Genomic DNA, 21,036 nt, shown 5'->3' with positions numbered 1-21,036 from the left:
ATGTTTTTAATTAAATCTGATTCTGTCATTTAACTGAAAAAAAGACCACCTAAGAGCAGACACCAGGATAGCCTTATCAAGGAGGGGATTAAAAGAGGCTGTGCCTCTGGAATAGAGAATGTCTTTACAGTGATTGTGGTAAGGTTCTAAATAACATTCTGCTCAACTGATACATGTTATTACTGTTTTATCTTTTCGACTCATAGACTTTCAAAACATACCACCTCACAATGTGTTAAATTGGGCAATCCTTGGACCTTTTAAGATTAATGGGACTATGGGCTCAAGTAAATGCACAACAACATAAATAAGGCTTTCACGGTCTAGCCTCCCACTAGCAGTGGAGCAGTTACAAGTCATTCTATTTTATAAAGTGACTGTCAGGGCCTGGTCGTAGGCAACCAGACCTAGTGGTCAGAGTCCACAGACAGGAGTCAAGAGTCAACTGGGATTCAGAGGCAAGAGACCAACCAGAGATCAGAACCACAAGTCAGAGGTCAGGAGCCAAGCCAGGTCAGGACACCAGGAAGTCAAGCTGGGGGAACAGGAGTAGGAGGCACACAGTCCAGAGCAGGGTGGAGCTCAGTTTTTCGGACAGTTTCCTGTTCCTGGCTTAAATACGGCCAGCGGGCCGGTTGGCTGCTCTGAGACGCCACCAATGGAACATCAGAGGTGGAGCCTCAAGCTGGGGCTGGGCCCCATGGGTCCTGGGTTGTCAGCAGGCTCCCAAGTGGGGAGTTGAAGCTTGGCTGCTCCTGTGACCCAAGTTTGAGGCCAATGGGTCATGCCAGTGACATCTCCCACAATTGAAACAGTATTCTTTAAAGAAATAAAGCCCAATCCTGCAAGTCTTCTTCTCCTGAAGCTTGCACTAGCATTGAGAGTTCAGTACTTGGAAGACTGGCAGAATCCAGCCCATAATCTTAAAAAATACAACTTTTTAAAAGTAAATGTAGCTCACCATTTTATAATGAGACTACTGGCAAAATAGGTGTACATTTTTTGCCCAAGTCCCTTCATCTAATGCAAAATATACCAGAACGTCTGCCAATGAAATTGAATCAGCTGAACCTGTTTTATTATTTCATAATAGTGAAATATATAATTCCCAGAATTAAGTGATCAGCTTTATGTCTCCAGTGTATCGGTTTGTGCAACTTCAATATATGCTACAGATAATCGTATTGCATGAGCATTACAGACCCGATCCTTGTCCTGGCACAAAAAAAAATTAAAGCTGCCCTAAGAGTACAGCTGAAGAAGCTGAGTGGCATAACAGCCAGGGAAACTGCTATCCTCCTCCCTAACTTCTAGCATATGGGATAGATGAGGGTGTTGCAGGAACAGTGTGTGCTGGTGATTCTCTGGCAGTGTGATGTGAGGGCTACACTATAAAGTTTTGTCAGCATAGCTATGTTAGTCAGGGGTATGCAAAAACCACACCCCTTAGCTGACATAGCTATGCTGGCAAAACCCCTAGTGCTGACAAAGTTATGCTCACAGAAGAGTACTTCTGTTGGCGCAGCTAACATTGTTCAGGGAGGCGATGTTGTTATGCTGGCAGAAAAGTTCCTGTCAGAATACAGTGCATCGACATAGAGGGCACTGCTGGTATAACTATACTGACAAAATCTTTGTAGTGTGGACAACAGTAACTGTTCACCCTCCCTAAGCCCTTGGGAGTGCTGTTACCATCCAATACTGATGAGGCCATGTCTACACTACAAAATTAAGGGCATGGCTACATTTGCAGATATAGAGCGCTGGGAATTAAACCAGTCTTCAAAGACCACAGCAGGGAAAACGCTGCCGAGTGTTTACACCCTCAGCTGGAAGCGCACTGGCGTGGCCACATTAGCAGCTCTTGCAATGCCACAGAGAGCAGTGCATTGTGGTAGCTATCCCAGCGTTCAAGTGGCTGCAATGTGCTTTTCAAATGCGGGGGGTTGGGTGGAGTGTGACAGGGAGTGTGTTACGTGTATGTGGGGGGAGAGTGTGTGTCAGCATGCTGTCTTGTAAGTTCAGACCCCCCCACCCCCCGCCTCTCTCTGACACACTCACAGCAAGCAACATTCCACACTAATGGCTTGCTTTGACCCAGAGCAGATAAGCATGCTGGCTGTTAGAAACGGTTATGGGACATTTCCAGAGGCTGATCAAAGCGCAGTGATGCAACACCTCGTTCACACTGACGCTGAGGCGTTTCAGCGGAGGTGCAACAAGCGTTATGCTTTTCATGGAGTTGGATTACCAGGAGCACTCCTGGTGCAGAGTCCAGGTGCTCTACGTGCCTTGCCAGTGTGGACGGGTCGGGAGTTAGGGCACCTGGGGCTGCTTTAATGCACTCTAGCTTGCAAGTGTAGCCATGCCCTAAGTTGCCCTTACTTACGTTGGCACACAGCCCCTGTAATAATTACATCATTTGTGCATCTCTACACTTTGCTCCTTGTGTTGGCGGTGCGCATCCTCACCAGGAGTACTTTTATCGATTGTACTGTCAGTGTGGGGCCTTGTGGGACGGCTCTTGAAAGCCAGTAATAGTCAACATAAGCAGCACAGTGTCTACGCTGACACTGGGTCAACCTGACTACATTGACCTTGACGCTACACCACTTGTGAAGGTGGAGTTAAGTCGATGGAGCAGGACAGTTACATCGGTGAGAACGAAATTCAAGTGTAGACGCTTTCATGGTTAGGTTGACGCAAGGCAGCTTAAGTTGACCTAACCCTGTAGTGTAGAACACACCATAGAGAAGCCCTGAAGCTTTTTTAAGTTACAGCAGAGCCTAAATCAGCAGCTCTGGGAGTTGAGCGGTGGGCAGAAAGGTTGTAGAAAGCTGGCTGTGACACCGCTCCCAGTGCACCAAGCACTGCTTTAGCCATGTAATCCACCATTATTTCAATATGTAGCATTACTATATTGCAGAATCAACACCATGTGGACTGAGATATATGCTGATATTGTATAACAATGGAAACAACGATGGGTTACATGTAACAGTAACACAGCACTAACAATAAGGCAGAATACGCTTACATACATGTTTGGTACTGTAAATTCTTTATCATTGCCCATTTACAACAAAGTATGCACTGGAAAATAAAGCAATTTCTTCAGTACTTACAGATCTGTCCTCCTTGGTAGGAGATTAGAATGCAATAAAACAAATCTTCTGCAGTTGCAAAATAGAGCACAACAAATATGGACTGAAGAGGAGAAATAACCGTTATGTCAAGCTATTGTTATGAGCAATGTGAATTCTATAACCCCAATAAACACATGGGAAAAGGAGTAACTAGACACCATTAAACATGACGAATGGTATGTGTCAAGTTGTAAGTTCTTCATAAGGCTTTACGTGACTCCCTCGAAGGTAAAACAATAGACAAACAATAAACTGAAGCAGTGCCACTCCTTATCACACAACAGGGCTCAGACATGCCTTTGAATATAATGAATAACATTGTTTGCCAATATAAAACCAATAAACAGATATTTTTCGGAAATGGAGGACTGGATGACTCAAGATAGTTTCTCAAAATTTTTCATAGTTGGACCACTTCCTCTTCCATTCATAATTGTATAATATCACTTTGATAGCTTTGGCAATTGCTAACATTGAAAATTAATATATGGAAAATATATTTAGATGTCTTTTAGTGTAGTTTCACAACCAGTGCTAACCCACTCTGTGTGATACGGATGGTGTCTTCCTATATCATTAGGGCCATTGAGCATTACCAGAATATTAACAGAGAATAATATATTAAATCCATCTAGCAATCTGACAAACTAAACTCTCATACAAAAGGAGTATATTAGATGGATGTTTTGATCTTTCCTGCTGAAATATTGTCATTACCATACTTTTTTTTTTTTTCTCAAAACATTTTTGCAAAAAAGTGCCCATTGGAGAAATTTCATCTTAACTTTTTCGTCAGTTAAAGTTGGCTTTAAGCTTTGAAGCATGAGTTTGTGTCCTACAAATATATTAAGTTCTAACCCTTTTTTTTAATCCTCGAAACTTTTGGCGTTAATGATGCCTTCGGTCATGGAGCTGCACATATCAATTATGTATTGTGCAAAAATGTATTTTCTTTTTATCAGTTTTAATTTTGTGTCAACTTTACTGATGTCACTTTGTTCACTTAGTAGGTAGGGTAAACTGCAGCACCCAATTTACCTGCTCTGCACATATTATTTTGCATAAGTCTACTATGTCCCCTCCTATTAATGTCCCCTTTATACTAAACATTCCCTGTCTGCAGCTTTTTCGGTTGTGTTGTAATTTGCATGTATATATGTTCATACTGAACAATGTAAACATTGTGGGCTTTTTAAGATGCCTTTGTGTCCACCATTCCACCTGCTTTCAGTTCTCTGTTTTTTTCCGCAATTGCTAAAGTTCTCACAATTTTTCCACAGACTCACATTTCGAGACTTCCTCCTGGAGCTGTGGCAGGGCAGTCTGTGGCAATCGAAGGAGGAGTCTGTCGGCTGGAGACCCCAGCAAACTGAACAGCTTACTTCTCAGCTCCATACAGAGAATGTGAATGACGTTTTGTACAATAAGCTCTTTTGTGTTTTAACAGATGTTGGGAATTTTACTCTCATTTTATACTCTTTATTGCAACCACGTGCACCATAACTTGAGATAAGTGCTGCTGTTATTTATACTCATTCTGTGTGAATGGGTGTGTGCATGCTAATTTTTCTCCCAAACAAATCAGAACACTTCCTAGTTGTGCAGGTGAAGATAGTGTATGATTAATGTTGCATTTAAATTTTCATTGTTTACAGTTTAAAAAATAATGCCCTAAAACTATGGAAAAAAACTAATTTAAAGATGTGATAGTAACTGTCATTCATGTTCTAAATTAGGAAGTAATGGGCCTCAGAGGTAGTTGTGTAGTAATGCAAAAGTGATTGTGGTTTGTACATTTCTTTTAAGTTTAAGTGGATCCAGTGGTGACTTAAACACTGCTTCTTCATCCCCTATGTGGGGCATTTTTCTTTGACAAAGAATGGTTTCAGTGAAACAATCTAGAGCAGAATTATGGCCAGAATTGTTTTTAAATAGTCTTATAATATAAGTTGTATCTCTCTTCCCAAGCTAAGATGTTACATAGCTTCAAGCTGTATGTATTACAAAAAAGTTATATAAAGATAATGTACCGTAATGCAGTCTTTACTTTGTGTATAATGGAATATTACAATGTAAATAAGAAAACAAAGTTTATGGAAAGATTCAATACTATTCTTTGTTTCTTGTTTAAATATATATTTTAAGAAAAAGGTACAGAAATAAACGAGCATATTACTGTATGCTAAGTATGTGTATTATTGTTGAGAAATCTGATAGTAGCCCTCTTCTTGAAAAAGTGACTTCCTCAAAGTTCACTTACAGCATGTGTGTATGTATATTAATTTGTCTAATATGTATGCATTATGCATAAATTTACTGTAATACTTTTTCCCCACATATTCTAAAAAGCTACATATTCATATAACTATGTAGGCCACATCTGCCTTGTAAGTATAAACAGTTATCTCTGTACACCAGTTCTGATATTTTAGCAAATCATTTGAGTTCTGAAGATGAGTTCTTAAGTTTCAAACATCCATTCAGTATTCTTCTTCCTGTTGACAATGACGGCGCCATAAGATTTTTGTTACGACCAACTTTTGTTCAATGTCTTGCAGATAGGCCAAAGAGAAACAACGGTAGTTTATATCTTTTTTTTTTTTTTTTTTTCTGTTCAAATTTGGAAACAGAAAGTCGATACTCCATTTTACCTTTTTCCAGAAGTACAGGATAAGTATGTAGTCCAATTACATATAATTCACCCAACAGTGTACTCACCTCTTTATTTTGTATTGTTGTGCCTGCTTATAACAGAAATGCCTGCTTCTGATTAAATGGTTGCATTGATTATGATATCAATGTTTTATGGAAAAAATTCTTAATAAATTTATTTTTAAAAAACTGGCCTGAATTAATTTTGAAGGTAATGTCACTGCATGCTCAGAGCTGTGTTTTGCATTGTGACAAATCTGCAGGCACAGGTCTATAAGGACAAATTCTCTGGTGTAAATTAGTGCAACTCCACAGAAGTCATTGGAGCTGTGCCAGATTATACCAGTGGAGAATTTGGAGCGTAATTGGGACAACCAGATGGGTTAATCTCTGTGCCTAGCAGTTTAGAATATGCATTGCACCTCCCTGTTTTTTTACGGTCTCTCAGTAGCAGACCATAGCTAAGGTTGTGTCAGAATTTTCTGTTTTACAGGGTCTGTACCTCAACTGTCTCACAATTTTTCAGAACCCTTTTTTGTTAACATGCCATGGAGAATTTTAACCAAATTTCAAACACTAATTAATATGTTTATGAAATTATCGCCAACCTGTATTTTGTATTTGTATGTTGCTTTGTAGGGAATTATAGAAAATCTGACCACTGGAAAAGCTTGATTCCTCCCCACCTCCACCCCTCACACAGTACACATTTACTGCTCCCTGAGTAGTAACATTGTGACTTGAGAGAGAATCAGCCACTCATCACTACCTCCTTCAGTTCATTTGAATACTTGGGGAGAGTCACTAATATCCTGGTTGTCATGGCTATGGCTGCTTTTGACAGTTGATTTACCTCAGACTATCCTAACATTATTTCAAAGAAAGGCCAGGAGGAGCTGTGATGAAAGCAGACTGGATTTTGCTAAGCTCCTGCTGTGCTCCTTTGGGTTTGTACTGTGGTAAATTACACTGTTTCTTTTCAAAGCGTAATTGTTACTTTCCTCAAAAAGGGTTACATTAAAGTAAGATACAGAATTAAGCTCTTTTTCGTGTATTCTGTTCATATGCTTCTTACAAATTGGGGAATATAGCTTTCTGAATATTTATCTTTTTTTAAAAAAAGCAGAAAATAGATAGTCCCTACTCGGGTTTCTGTTACAGTTTTTCAAAGTTATTTAGAAGTTGCCCTGAGCCTGAGGTTGCAGTAAAACTAAAGTTTAAAAAAGGTTTTGTTTGCGTACAGTTTAATTTAATTACTTCCAGTATATATTGGTCAACTTGGCACTGAGCAGTGAAATATTGAGCGTTGCAAAGATACCAATGGCAATAAAATATACACTGAAGATGACAAATGTGTAAGTGCTTTATTATTGAAATAGCACATCTATAAAATTTTCTTTCTATTAAAAAAACTAAGGAAACTTGCAAACATACTTTGATTAATGTTATTTAAGGTTGCTCCCATCAATAAACTAAACCATTCAAAATTGGGAAATACAAAGTTAAGGATTAAAAGTCAAGCAATGCCAGAATGAAAGTTGCCCATGCAACCTTAATTTGGCCCCCTTGTGCATATATTAATTATAGGCAGAAGTGACTATCTGTGAAAAGTTTGGTGTAACTGACTTGCCTAGCATCACATAGGATCTCTATGGCAGAGGCAAGGATAGAATCCAAGACTCTGGGGTGGCATTCAACTTCCTTAACCACAAGACCGGGGATCGGCAACCTTCCCTCGGCCTGCGCCACTTCCCGCGGCCCCCATTGGCCTGCAACGGCGAACCGCGGCCAGTGAGAGCCGCGATTGGCTGAACCCGCAGACGCGGCAGGTAAACAAAACGGCCCAACCTGCCAGGGTGCTTACCCTGGCACAAGACCATCCTTTCTTTTCCTGCAGTCCCCTTGTTCACTACAAACTTTTCAACTTTTGCAACAATTGAGGCTGGGGTCCCATAGACAACAGATTCCTTCACTACACAGCCCTGATTCATCTCCTGAGCAGATCCGTCCTGTGCACTGAATGAACCGGGCTCCTGTGTGTTTATTTTTATTTGTTTTTTAATAATCATGTAGTTAAAGGCTGTATCGTAATTCATACACGCTAGGGAGTCGAATTAAGGTTTCATGGGCAACATTCATCCTAGCACATTCTAACTTGCAACCTTTTAATTAATACCTTTTAACCATCAAATTTTTCCCCTAATTTTTATGGTTTGTTTATTGATGAGAGCTAACTTAACTAATGCTAAATGGGACTTTTTTTGTTTGAATTGATCAATAGAACATAACAACCCAAAACAGTAATCTTACTTCAGTAATTATCTACAATCTTTAGCAGGTTTTTTTTTTTAAAGGCGTGAACATATTAGCTTGATAAGACTTAACCATAGTTACTCCATAAGCAGCAATGCTGCCCAATTCTAGAGGATTCCGTTTATTTTCATTTTGAGAAGCTTGATAAGGGTGAATATGCTACTTGAATATTTCATATTCAGATTCTTTTCATTGTGGATTTCATGGAAACAGTTTCAAAATGACCCCTTCCGCAGTCTGAAATGTTTTGGTGTCTAGCAGATTTTATTTGTGTGCAATTAACCCTGCAAACATTTCTGCTAGAAGCCCGGCTTCATATCCAGCTCTTACATGGGATGCTGAGCAGACCACCTTCCCGCGCTGTTCAGCTCCACCTCTGAACTATGAAGCTGTATGTCTAGTGTCCTCCATCTCACTCTGGGTGAAAACAAAACTGGCCCAATTCAGTGTGAAGCCATAGCACCGTCATTACACTAGCAGGAGACATATTAACGCCCAGTGCTGACTTACTGTCCTCAGTCTCAAATGGGGTGCAGAGGTGACCCTGCAAACAATGCTCTTTTCCTGGACAGCGGGGAAAGCATGCATAAATTTCCATGCTAGCAGAGGGCAGGGCTGCAAGGACACTCATCATGGTCACACTGAAGGCAATGACAAAATTTGCATTGGCTTAATTGGTAGCAGGATCAGGCCCATACTTAGTTCTTTTTTAGTTTAGAAGAAAGGAGGATTATCGAGGATAAGTGCTGAAGACAGACCTGCATCGCAACAAAGCTTGCCACAAACTCCCCTTCACCATGTACTCATGGCTCTGGGCATGAAGTGATACAGACCCAAAAGAAATTATACACTTGACAGCAATAGATGGTTAAAATTATAAGAAAAAAGGCAACCAGATGAAGTGCATGTAAATGCAAACTGGAAATTGATTAATATAAATCAGTAAACACACAATTACACTCATAAGGCTGTTTTCTAGTAGACAGGTTGGTGCCACGGTAGCTGCTCTTTTTTCTTAATAAGCCTTTGCTACTAGAAGCCTAACCGTCTGGTATGTAGGGGTATCGACCCATTTACTCACATGTTGCATGTTAATAAACCTATGGGCAGTGCTCCCTATGTGATTTTGTTGCTGTTGTTAGTGAGCAAGTGAAGGGCATGTGTTTGTTCTTTTTAGTATAAACCAAAATTGCAAACCCCAAGCAGAAACTGAGTAGCAAACACCGTAGTTTTTGATTTTGGTTAGGTATATATATAATATTCGCACTGCCCATGCTCTTTGAACTCTCTGACAGCAGCTACTCTTAGGCCTGGTCCACACTAACCCCCCATTTCAAACTAAGGTACGCAAATTCAGCTACGTTAATAACGTAGCTGAATTCGAAGTACCTTAGTTCGAACTTACCGCGGGTCCAGACGCGGCAGGCAGGCTCCCCCGTCGATGCCGCGTACTCCTCTCGCCGAGCTGGAGTACCGGTGTTGACGGCAAGCACTTCTGGGATCGATCCCAGAAGATCGATTGCTTACCGCCGGACCCGGAGGTAAGTGTAGACCTACCCTTAATCTTGTAAAACGATCACCATGTCTGCCTCCAAATTTGCACCAGTTTCACTAAAGAGGTGTTTTTAAACAGACTATAGCAAAACTGGCGTAAAACAGTGTATGTGCACTTCTATTTTAATTTACCAGTGGCTTGTTTGGTTTTAGCTTAAGTCTGCAAGAAATTGACTTAAGCGAACTCAATTCCTTACAGAATTGATCTAAACTGAAGTAAGATACTCTTAAAGAAAAATAAGTGTCCACATGAAGTTTTGCACTAGTTTAACAAAGTCTTGCTAAACTCATTTAAATTAAGCCAGTGCTGTTTTCTTGTAAAAACCCCACGAAAGTGAAATATCTTCATTTCATTCAAAATGCAGTTTCTATAATCTTTTGCTTCTATCTGCTCATATTTTGAGTTTCACGCTTAAAACATTTTATGAATCCCCTTTTATGAAAAAATAAATGAAAAATACTTTGTAGTCTTTAGAATATGCAAAATCAGTTGCATTAATAGTACCCTAAATGTTCGTGTGTTTTCTCTTCTCCAAGGTACAGATGTATTAATGTAATGTAATGTTCACCTTATTCACTGCTTGTGAATAAGGTGAACTATCAGAAGGAAAAAAAGCTATTTTGATGTTAAATAGATTTTTTTTTTCTATTTTGTAAAGAGGAAAAGGAAAATTGTTCTTGACTGTAGCAAATATTAGGAGTAATGGCAGAGCAAGAACAGTCCCTACCCTGGAGCCTTACAATTTAAAAGATGGAGAGGAGGCACTTCACACTTGGAGGCCTAGAAGTGGTAACTAAGGGCTTGTCTACACCACACAGCTTTTAATGACACAGCTTGTCGCTAAAAGTCAGCGTGTGTAAATGCTTTTTTTCAGTACTTAGAACTTTTACCAACAAAATACTTCCAGCCCCTCGAGCGGCGTTAGCTTTGTCGGCAGGGGGGCACTCTGGCCGACAAAGCCATGTTCACACTGCGACTTGTGTCGTCAAAACTTTTGTCTTTTGCGGGGGGGGGAAGGACAGCTGGAGACTGTACCCATGAAAGACTTTTTTAAGTACCCATGAAAGACAAAAGTTTTGTCAACAACTTCGCAGTGTAGACAAGCCCTTAGATTCTATTAAACATTGTAATATTATATATACGTGTGTGTGTGTGTGTTTGGGGGTAGAGAGGGCATTTTACCACTTCAGCTTAATGTTTGTAGGCATTGTGGAAGAGAAGGAATTTGAATAAGGAGCAGGTAGAGTCCGGACATACTGAAGTTGGTAGGCCATTCCATTCACAGAGGGGTGAATGGAAGAAGATGGGAGTGGGATATTGAGGCCAAAGGGGCATCAAGGCTGGCATCTCTGATGCAGAGCGTATGTCTACACTGCAGTTAGAAGCCTGCACCAGGCCCATCCCAGCTGATTCGGGCTAAGGGGCTGTTTAATTGCGGTGTTGACTTTTGGGCTCAGGCCTGTGTTTACACTCTAAACAGCCCCTAAGCCTGAGCCATCTGACATGGGCCAGCCACAGGTTTTTAATTGCCATGTAGACATACCCAGAGACGGGGACTAAGGAGGATAATGTAAATGTTATCTAGTTGTAGGCTGGAGCTATGCATGGCCTTCAAGGAGAGGACATTTAAATTTGCTGTGGTTTGGGGGGAGGGGAAGGACAGCTGGAGAAAGTGAGATGGTGTGATTAGATGAGGAAGATAATTTTAGCCGCTGTGTTTGGGCATGGACTTGGAGGGGGAAGCCATGGACCCAGGGAGACTAATAGTGGGATGCTGCAGAAATAAAGGTGGGAGGTGAGCAGGTATGGACAAGGGTTGAGCTATCAAGACAAAAAGGGAAGAGTCCCATTCTTAATACCTTGTGGAGTCAGTGGCAGCAGGATTTAACACCCCTGGAGGGATCACATGCTGCCGGTAAGCAATGATACGCCATACCAGCGTTTCTCAGCTCCATCATTTTCTACAGAATTTAAGTCTTCATTTAAAAAAAATCTAGCATTTATGGTTATGAAGAACATATTCCACCTGTGAGCTGATGCAGCACTGTCTGCTTGGTTTTAAAGGTGTTGCGTAAACATGCTTGGAAAACTTATGCCTCCCATATTAAAGAACAAAATCTAAAGATTGATGTTGTACAGTATTTAAGGCAGCAGTTGAATTTTGGCAACTTCATCATCTAGCCTGCACTTTCCGATCCCCTTTTCCTCCTCCTCCCCCATATTTTTGTGTGTGTTTCTATTTGCAAATGAAAGAAAAAGTTGTAATGGCCTTGCATCTGTTTAAACTGGGAGGAAAAAACACAACTCGGAGAGACAAGGAAGCTGGACGACTCTCGAGGGTGTAGGAAGGGATTAATATGCCTTAAGGGTTTTTTAAAACAACATTTATATGATGTATATATGAGCACGTGTATGGGAATGTATATGGCCCCCCATCCAGCAGAGCACTTAAGCTTGTGCTTAGTCCTATTAAAAGCAATTAGACTATTTGTGCTTGAAATTACCCAAGTGCATTGCTGGATCAAGACCTTAACTTTAACTGCCATTCAGCTGACTTGTGCTTCTTAAATCTACAATAATACGTTTTACAGATGATGTTGATAAACCCCAGCTGACCTTGGCAGACTTGGGCCTGTTATGAGATTACTTTGGTTCCTTTCACCTATTTAAAAAAAAAAACAAAAAAACTAAGAAATTAAATGTTAGGGGGGAAAATAATGCAGCATTCAGGTTTCACAACTGAATATTCAACCTTCATTTTTGTATTTCCTGCATTTTGAATATTTAACTGTAAATATGCCCTGTTATGCATATACATGGTTACAGTCTTTAACTGTATAACATGTTTTAGATTCACATGTATCTAAAGACTGAGGACCGATTATATATTTCAGAACTTGTTTAAGATTGGACTTTGGTAATGTATGCAGTTCCTTTTGGGTGCCTAGGTGTGCACCTTTAATAATGAATTAATACACTTGAATTTGAATTAAATTTGAATTATACACAGCATGGTTCTATGAAGTTCAGATCATGCCTTTTAAATTTTTTTAATAAGCTGTATGGAATCATCATCATCTCCAAAGATTGTGGTTTTTGGCTATTTCGTGTATTGTAAAATTACAGATCATCTGGCAACAAACACACATTTATGCTGATGACGGTGTAACAAATATGGCAATTTTCTGCAATATCCATGCAACACCTTATTGAATTAAGTTTATCTTTGCAAAGGTTATGTATTATTGTGGGCCTGGATGATCAAAAGACTATATTGAACAATGTGGCAGACAAGAATGGTCTTTTGGGACAATATGTATGAAGTGGATTTCCTGGAAAATGTCTAGGGGAAGGTAAATGGAAATCCCCCACCCCCAGTTACGCAAAACACCAGCCTTTTGAAGTTAAACCCTGGGGAGCGGGTCTTTGTCTGGTGATCCAATGTTACATAAGGCCAGGATTTCAAAGGCTCAAGCTTTATAAATAGGGCCCTACCAAATTCACGGCCATGAAAAATGTGTTACAGACCGCAAAATCAGACGCCTCCCATGAGATCTAGCTGTTGGAGGAGAGGGGGAGAGGCAGGGCTGGGGGCGCCCCCAGCTGCTCTTGCGGGGATATCAGACCCACCTCTGGGTACCTCCCCCAGTTGCAGGAAGCTCCACGGCTGTGAAGGCAGCGCAGAAGTGAGGGTGGCAATCCTGCGACACCCCCTCTACAACAACTTTGTGAGCCCCCCTGACTCCCTTTTGGGTCAGGACCCCCCGGTTACAACACCATGAAATTTCCGATGTAAATATCTGAAAGCGTGAAATGGACTAATTTTAAAATCCTATAACCATAAACTTGACCAAAATGGTCCCTGAATTTGGTAGGGCCCTATACTGTATAAAGGAAAGACTGAACTATTCATGGGGGTGTTTGTTCTGACCTAAAGCTGTTAGGAATTGGTAACCTCCGAAAAAACCCTTTGTGGAGTTTGAAGGACTGTTTCCTACCAGAGCCCTTGTTGGAGATCATGGATGATCTCTTATAAACTTATTAAGATATGTGCAGGTTCTCTTAATGTTTTAAAGATGTTTTCTCTGTAAAGCCTTCACCTTTAGAATGTGTGTGTTTTCTTAGAAAGAGCAGTGTGGGACTCATAACTACTGGCAGTTACGTTGATCACAGTCCTTGGAGAGAAAGCAAAGTGCAGACACTGGCCTGTTTAGGTGGTCTGGCTTACTGGGAATATCGAAATGTAGGCAGGGAATTGCGTAGCCTGCAAAACCCCTGGTCAAGATGGGAAGAGACGCATGTCTCTATCCAGGAGAGGTGATGGCCGAGGAGCTGGGAGCTTAGACTGGGTTTCCTTAGTGGACCACAGAGGGAGAAATACAGAAGCAGTTGCCCTGAAATGTGACCAATAGTAATGACACAAAAATGTCGCCATGTTTTCTGTTTAGCTGACAAGTGATGGTTCTCCTAATTCTTCATAGTAATGTCTGTCTTCCAAGTCAAATACACTTTTTTTTTCTTCTTAACTCTATAAGGACCAAATTTTCTGATACAGAAACTATATAGGACACAACGAGTATTTACTTTTTCAAGGGTGTAATTAAACACCTCCAGACCCTGGCCAAAACAAATAAAAGTCCCCCTAGTCTGGCCATGTGGGATTTCGGCACAAAAATGCCATTGGCTGTAAAATCTACAATAGAAGGAAGGATTAAATATAAAATTGGCTTGGTCATATTCTGAAGAACTGTAATGTTAGTGTTTACAATATCCAGAAAACCTAAAGCCAAGCCAAAGGTGGTTCATCATGGCCAAACTGGGAGGTACCGTAAGGAAAAATGACCACAGTGATTGCTACTTTAGGAGGGAGAACAGCTGTCTGGCTGCAGCCAGAGTTTGAGAAGTCAGTTAAATGAGGATTATCATAAACTCTGCCTCGAAATTACATGGTATTTTCTCAGAGTGGCAATTGGCAGCAGTCCTTACAAGGCAATGGAGAAAATGGAATGATCTATAATGTTGTTGACATCTACAACAGCTATGGAGTTCATTACCCGTCTTGGGGTTACTTCTAAACTGACCCTTGATTTTCATTTTATAGACATCTTGTTTTAAGGTGCTGTGTAGCTCCACAATATTTATGTACCTTTTATTCCAAAAACCACTTTACCTTCAGGGCCAGTATGAAGTCTGTGCACGAAGAAACAATTACATATGGGAACCTCTGAAAGCATTTTTTATTAGAGAAAGGAATGTATGTTATATGCCTGGGAAAAGAGGAGTCTTGAGATGGATTGACTAACCACTGTGGAGAGAGATGCCACTAACGACGAATGAGCTAAAACTTCCAAATCAGGTGTCTTAAGTTGGACTCTGAAATTCATATTTCAGAACCAAATCAAAATAGCCCTGTTAATTGGAGCAAAGCACCTTCAGCTCTCATTTACTTCAATGGCGCTTGGATAATGAGCATTTCTGAAAATTGGACTACATATATTTAGGTGGCAAAAATGGATTTAGGAATTCAACTTCAGGCACTCAGGTTTGAAAATTTTGACTAAGGTCCCCGCAGGTGAGAAAAGGGGGAGTAAGTATGGTAGTTGGAGTGGCATTCTTGAAGGGATCTTCAAATGTTCTGTTTGGCAAAAAAACAAAAAAACTTTGTAAATCTGAACTACATTTGATACAATTAATTATTTTTAAAAAGTATTGTGGTTGCTTAATGCCACCTGTGTTTCAGTAATAAATGAATGAGAAAATGCTAGTGGTGATTGCAATAAATGGACTTTTATCAGCCCATGGACTGATCCATCAACAAAGTTTATTCAAGATTTATTTTTAGAAAAATAACTTGAATATTCAGTGGAATTATTTTGAGTTCCTTTAGCTGTCATGTCTACTCTAAAGAACAAGACAAACTGAAATCCAATCACCATGTGCCAACATAACTGATGACAGTTTATCAAAATCTATTGAGAGGATGGAGATTTATGTCTGTCTGAAAATAGCTAACCTTTGCCCACAGCCAATACACTACAGTGTCCTACCCAGCTCTACTGGAAAAAGCTGCTTCTGGCTCTCAAAGACTTGTCTACACTAGCAAAATTTGGACTTGTAATTCCCTGCTGCAACAACTCCAACAGTGGTCACTACAGTGGAAGTGCTACTGTAGTTGGAGCTAGGGCATTTTTTATCAGAGCCTTCTTGTTCTGTTCAGAGTGACCTTATAGGTCAAGAGAGAATTCTGCTCCTTGGTCAAACTGTACTGGCAGGGCAATGCTGTACTATGTAGTCAAGGATCCTGGATTGGCTGGCAGTTGAAGGAAAAGTTAGTTAACATGTGTCTGAGTAGGGAAACAAAGGCTCTGTTCAAAAGGCAGAGCAAGCAAATTGATTAAAAATAAGAACTAGAATGAAAAGGAGTCAAAGAGGAGTTACTGTGGGCAGAAAGAAAGCAAACTGATTTGTAAAATTAACGGTATAGCACAAAGAAGAAAGCTTAGGACATAACTGAGAGAAGATCAGAGAAGCTTGACTAAGCATTGGTTTAGAGTACACTACCTTATTTACTGTAAATGGCCCAGAATAGCCGAGACCACAACCTGATTCCTTCATCCTTGATGGTGACTCTGCAGTAACACAGGAACAAGAAAAGCACCCTCTAGTTTACTAGGCCAGGGTTTTTATTTAAAAGGATGTTTTCTGAAGTATTGGATCATATACTGCCTAGTGAGGGCAGAAGGAGAAATTTCTTTATTGGTGAGCGAGGTTAGCAAGGTCTTTATGCCAGACACAAGATGGGTCTGGCTGTAAAAGCCTGTGGATATATATATGTGTGTGTGTGTGTGTGTGTGTGTGTATAGTGAGGGGATTTTTGTAATGTCCCTAATATTGAGTAATACAAGCTGCCTTGTTATTCATGTTGATAAACATTTGTTTTTTATAAATGTTTTTTTAAGACTATAGAAACTGATGTTTTTAAAAGAAAAAGCCTCTGAGATTTGCTAACACGCAGTCTTTCGGAAGGATCACATCAGGGTGAATGTTTGAGGTGAAATCCTGGCTCCACTGAAATCACTGGGAGCTTTGCCATTGACTTCAGCGGATCCAGGATTTTACCCTTGAGGCAATTCTTTCAGAAGGGACAAATAGTCTTAGCTCTTTAATATCAACAATATCAATCATGTTTTGCAACTCATAATGATAAATAATAGTTTATTGCGCAATGGGTATTTTGGAATGTACCAGAAAGAGAATGGTCTATGCAGATGATCTGGTTGACCCTGTGAGATTATGGCTGACTGCTTTCTACTTGAATACAACTGTTTGAGAGCGGGAGATTGCAAGCTATTCTCTGTTGGGCATCAGTATTGGTTGATTTATGTTCAGAAATGTTTTTTTGGGGAAAGCCCTAAAAATTAGAATTTAGCATCTTCCAGGCAAATGATTTAATGAGGCCAGACCTAGATTTGTTCTGAACACTTCAGGAAAATCTACACGAGCCAAACATTTTGAGTAAATTTTTACAAAAGTGGTAACATATTGAGCTCTTGTTCAAAAAGCAATCATCTTTTTGTCTTCCATTTTGAAAATATATATGGAATACACGGTACAGTGTAATACAAACATTTTATTGCTGTGCGATTTTGAATTGTTATATTACTCACTAGTGGCAAAGCCACCAGCATCCTAAATGAGTGCTAATAAAACCATGATACCACCACTGACCATCATGTATTCTGTACCTACCACATATGTAACAATGCTATTAGGAATGTTTTTTAAATGCTATTGGAACCATTTCTTGCATCCTTCCACTTGTAGAGACAGATGTCTTAGTGTGAATCCCGATATACAGGGCTCAGAGGAGAGGGTACATTTAAAATAGATATAATTTAAAACTTCTCCAAATGACCTAAAATCGACTTAGACTTAGACTTTGAAGTCTGATACCTTCGGACCATTAAGGACTGGAACTAAATACTGTCTGTCAGTTGAGGTACCAAACATGGGAACATCAGGGATGATCCTGAGCCTATACAATTGGACAGCTGTCAATGTGTACTGAGCCCCATTACATATTTCCTGTGCGCATTCTCACAAAACGGATGATCAGGTGGAAACCCTATGGTTGGCATGCAGTCACAACTGCAGCTTGAATGTGGTTGGAGTCTGAACTCAAGAGTAAAGTGATGCTGGATAAAGCTTGCAAATGAGGGGGCCTACTCACTGTACTAACTAGAATTATTTGTAATGTATGCTGCTCATGTTGTCCAGTTTCAATTAGTTGTTGCAGATAAATAAAAAATGCACGATTGACTGGTTTTACTGGGAGCCATAGCAGAAACCTGAAACCCTAGAGAAATAGTTGTGTGTGCTATACAGTATCTATATAATGTTACAAGAGTCAAGTCTACTTGGGTGTAGCTCTTGAACTGATCAAGGAATGGTTCCTCAAGCTCTGAGGCTAGCCTTCTTGGGAGGCTATGAAGTTTTCAAGCAAGTGCAGGGTTTTTGTGGGGAATGATTGTAAAGCACTTGGAAAGTGCTTGGATGGAGAGTTCTGTAAGTGTTGAAAATAAGATTTTATTGTGCTGTAAACAGGTTACAAAAAGAGGGGTAAAATTCCAGGAGAATGTTAACTTCAAACTTATCTGAGCCAAATAACCCTTTCAGAGATTTCTATAGAAATCTAGGTCCGGGTATTTTAAATTTTGAGGCTGGCCTTTTCCCAGGGAAGGTTCAATGCAGTCCAGAAAACTTTTTATAAAAGATTTCTCCTTCTTGGGCACCTGGTGCTCTGTGACAAATTACAACTGCGTTATTCCTCCAAATCTTCCAAGCAAAGAGAGGTTTCAGAGTAGCAGCCGTGTTAGTCTGTATCCGCAAAAAGAACAGGAGTACTTGTGGCACCTTAGAGACTAACACATTTATTAGAGCATAAGCTTTCGTGGACTACAGCCCACTTCTTCGGATGCATACAGAGACTCCTTTTAAGAGATTCCTTTTAAAAACCAACCAACCAACCCCCCCCCCCGTCTAACTTCTGTAAGGCCAGCAGGTGGGGCTGTTCTGAGAATTGTTTGTAGTGCCTAACTCCCCAGTGTCTCACTTCTGCTCCACAAAGCAGGAAGCATCTCTGGGTCTCTCTCCTCTCTGTGATCAGGCAGGAGCTTTTTCTATTATTTTACTTTCTTTCGTTCTTTCAGGCTCAATACAGAGAGGATTTTTGAGAATAGGAGTCTTCAGGAAACTGGTGTTTGAGGAGAAAACTTGGCAGTGTTGGCATGCCCAGCTGAGATCAAAGGGGCCCGGGCACACCACCCAAATATTCAGTAAGGCACACACTACCCACTCTACAAGCCTTCTGCTGCTTGGGGCAGGAATTGAACAGCTTTGCAGAATCACCAGGCCAGTTGTCCCTGGCTACATGGTGCTCTCGGTCAAGGTGAAGCATGGAAGGAAGAGTTGATTCCAACAGCAGCCGTGTAGCAGGCAAGCCTTAATAAGCCATTTGGGGTGGAAATTCAGCAGCAGGTGTTTTGGAAGCCATGAGCCAGAGGTCTTGACTGGTCTGTGCTGACTGGGATGAAATATGGCATCCAGAAGTGTGTCCAAGAGGCTGGTAAGACAGAGGGGTAGGAAAACAGGACCCCTGTCCTAACTACTTCCCGTCTGATACAGTAACCAGGTGTTTTTGCCCTGGTTGTCCTGAAGGGGCCTTTGCTAGTGCTTGTATCTGGTGTCTTGCACCCCAGACGTCTCAATTGTTCTTTTAGCCCACCTTCTTTGAGGGCCGTTGGACTCCCCCAGGCTTTGAAAACAGAAGTACAGTTAAAAAGAAAAGGAAATGGCTCAGATTCCCTATATTTGGCACCAGTTACCATGACATCCTGGTAGCCTGAGGGGATCTGTCTACTTCTATCCCGGGCTTTTCCTCAGTGAGTCAGCACAGCAGTGGGCCCAGTCTGCCAATGTGGCTCCCTGGCAAGAGACTGTGTTTGTGTGTGTGGGGTGGGGGAAAGGGGGGCATAGTCCAGGCCTCCACATTACCACGGCTTTGTTTTAACAGGATGTAGTGGAGCAGCATAGCCTATCAGTGCCAGTCTAACCCAGCCTACTCTGTTTGAACCACCCCTGCCGATTGCTTTTCTTACCAAGGCAGTGGAGCAGCCCAGCCCAGACTGGCAGCCCGCGTGTGCCAACAGACCACCCTAGCTGGAATTTACAGGGAGAGTGACAGTTCTTCCAGTTTTCCTTCACGTATGCCAGAACAGCCCAGTGTGCCATTTTTTTTAGTCTGACAGCAGTTTTCTTCAGATGTTGCTGATAGTAGCCCGTTGCTCACAGCATGAGCCTGCCGGCTCCAACGGACAGTCGCAATAGCTGTGATCCAGGGCTAAAAGGTCAGCATTCAAAGTGCACCATTTTGTTGCATGGCTGTAAAACTACTTCAGCAGGCTTCAAAACTCAGAGTATTACTGCGTGAACTTGAGAGTGCTCATGCCCAACTCAGCAGAGTCTTTTCAACCGTCAGGCTGGGGGGCCCAGTAGATTAGGAGTGGCTTTGCCATTTCTGAGGTGGTTAGTTCAGTCTTTTAGTAAGTTGCCTTTGGGGTGGGGGGGAAGGGGAGGGGGAAGGGAACGGGGGTGGGGGAGGTGGGGCAGAAAAGAGAGCCCAAAAGGGTTTTTTACTATTTTTCTCTTAGAATCGAGGCTTTTCTTTTTGTTTTTGTTTTAATCCTTCCAAATCAAAAAAATTCACATCAGGTAGGTGGGCTCTCTAAATCATCCAAATCTTTCCATCGATCTTCAAGTTGCCCTCCTTCAGCCACCCTTCCTCTTCACCAGTGAACAGGCAGTGAAGGACAGCAGCGTGAACCTAATTTCATCAAAAACAATTGCTCCTTTTCTGAGTGGTTATTTTGTTTGGGGGAGAGGGAAGGATGTTCACTAAGACTCTGCCAGGTAGGAAAGAGAACACACACAGTTTGCCCAGTACTAGTTTTGTCTAGCCTAATGGGGCAAAGCTCATTTCTGAATGGAATCTAGGTTTTTGACAGATTTTTCCTCAGGATTTTCATAGTCCTTCAAGGAAACCTGTGCCAGTTTGCATGTGCCACTCAAGCTAACTGCATTTTGCAGCTTTGCAGACCCATTTCTAGTCCCTGGCTCTTTGGCTTCTCTCCTGTTTTTGTTTTTTTATGAGTCAGATGATAACTCTGGCCAGTCTATGACAGTCAAAGATGGCATGTTGGTAGCCTGCCCATAGTATCTGTTCATACTGACTAAACCTTTCAAAGTACTTGAGTCCTTTGATTTCTTCATCTGTTTTCAGAGGACCTCCTTAATGCCTCCAGCATCTGATCC

General features: G+C 41.1%; 1 protein-coding gene across 7 annotated transcripts in view; it reads left to right on the top strand.

Annotated features, from left to right (window-relative positions):
• TASP1 (taspase 1) overlaps positions 1 to 5,989 on the top strand; it is a 171,791-nt gene extending 165,802 nt beyond the window's left edge. For all 7 annotated transcript variants that reach the window (XM_034764147.1, XM_034764141.1, XM_034764145.1 and 4 more), the window contains one exon: positions 4,427 to 5,989. In XM_034764147.1, the coding sequence (XP_034620038.1) occupies positions 4,427 to 4,519 (93 nt within the window). In that variant the 3' untranslated portion in view covers positions 4,520 to 5,989. The remainder of the gene's footprint in view (positions 1 to 4,426) is intronic.
• The last annotated feature ends 15,047 nt before the right edge of the window (positions 5,990 to 21,036 follow it).

Source organism: Trachemys scripta, chromosome 3 (assembly GCF_013100865.1).
Source record: "Trachemys scripta elegans isolate TJP31775 chromosome 3, CAS_Tse_1.0, whole genome shotgun sequence".
NCBI classification, from domain to species: domain Eukaryota; kingdom Metazoa; phylum Chordata; order Testudines; family Emydidae; genus Trachemys; species Trachemys scripta.
This window is presented reverse-complemented; position numbering and strand designations above follow the sequence as displayed.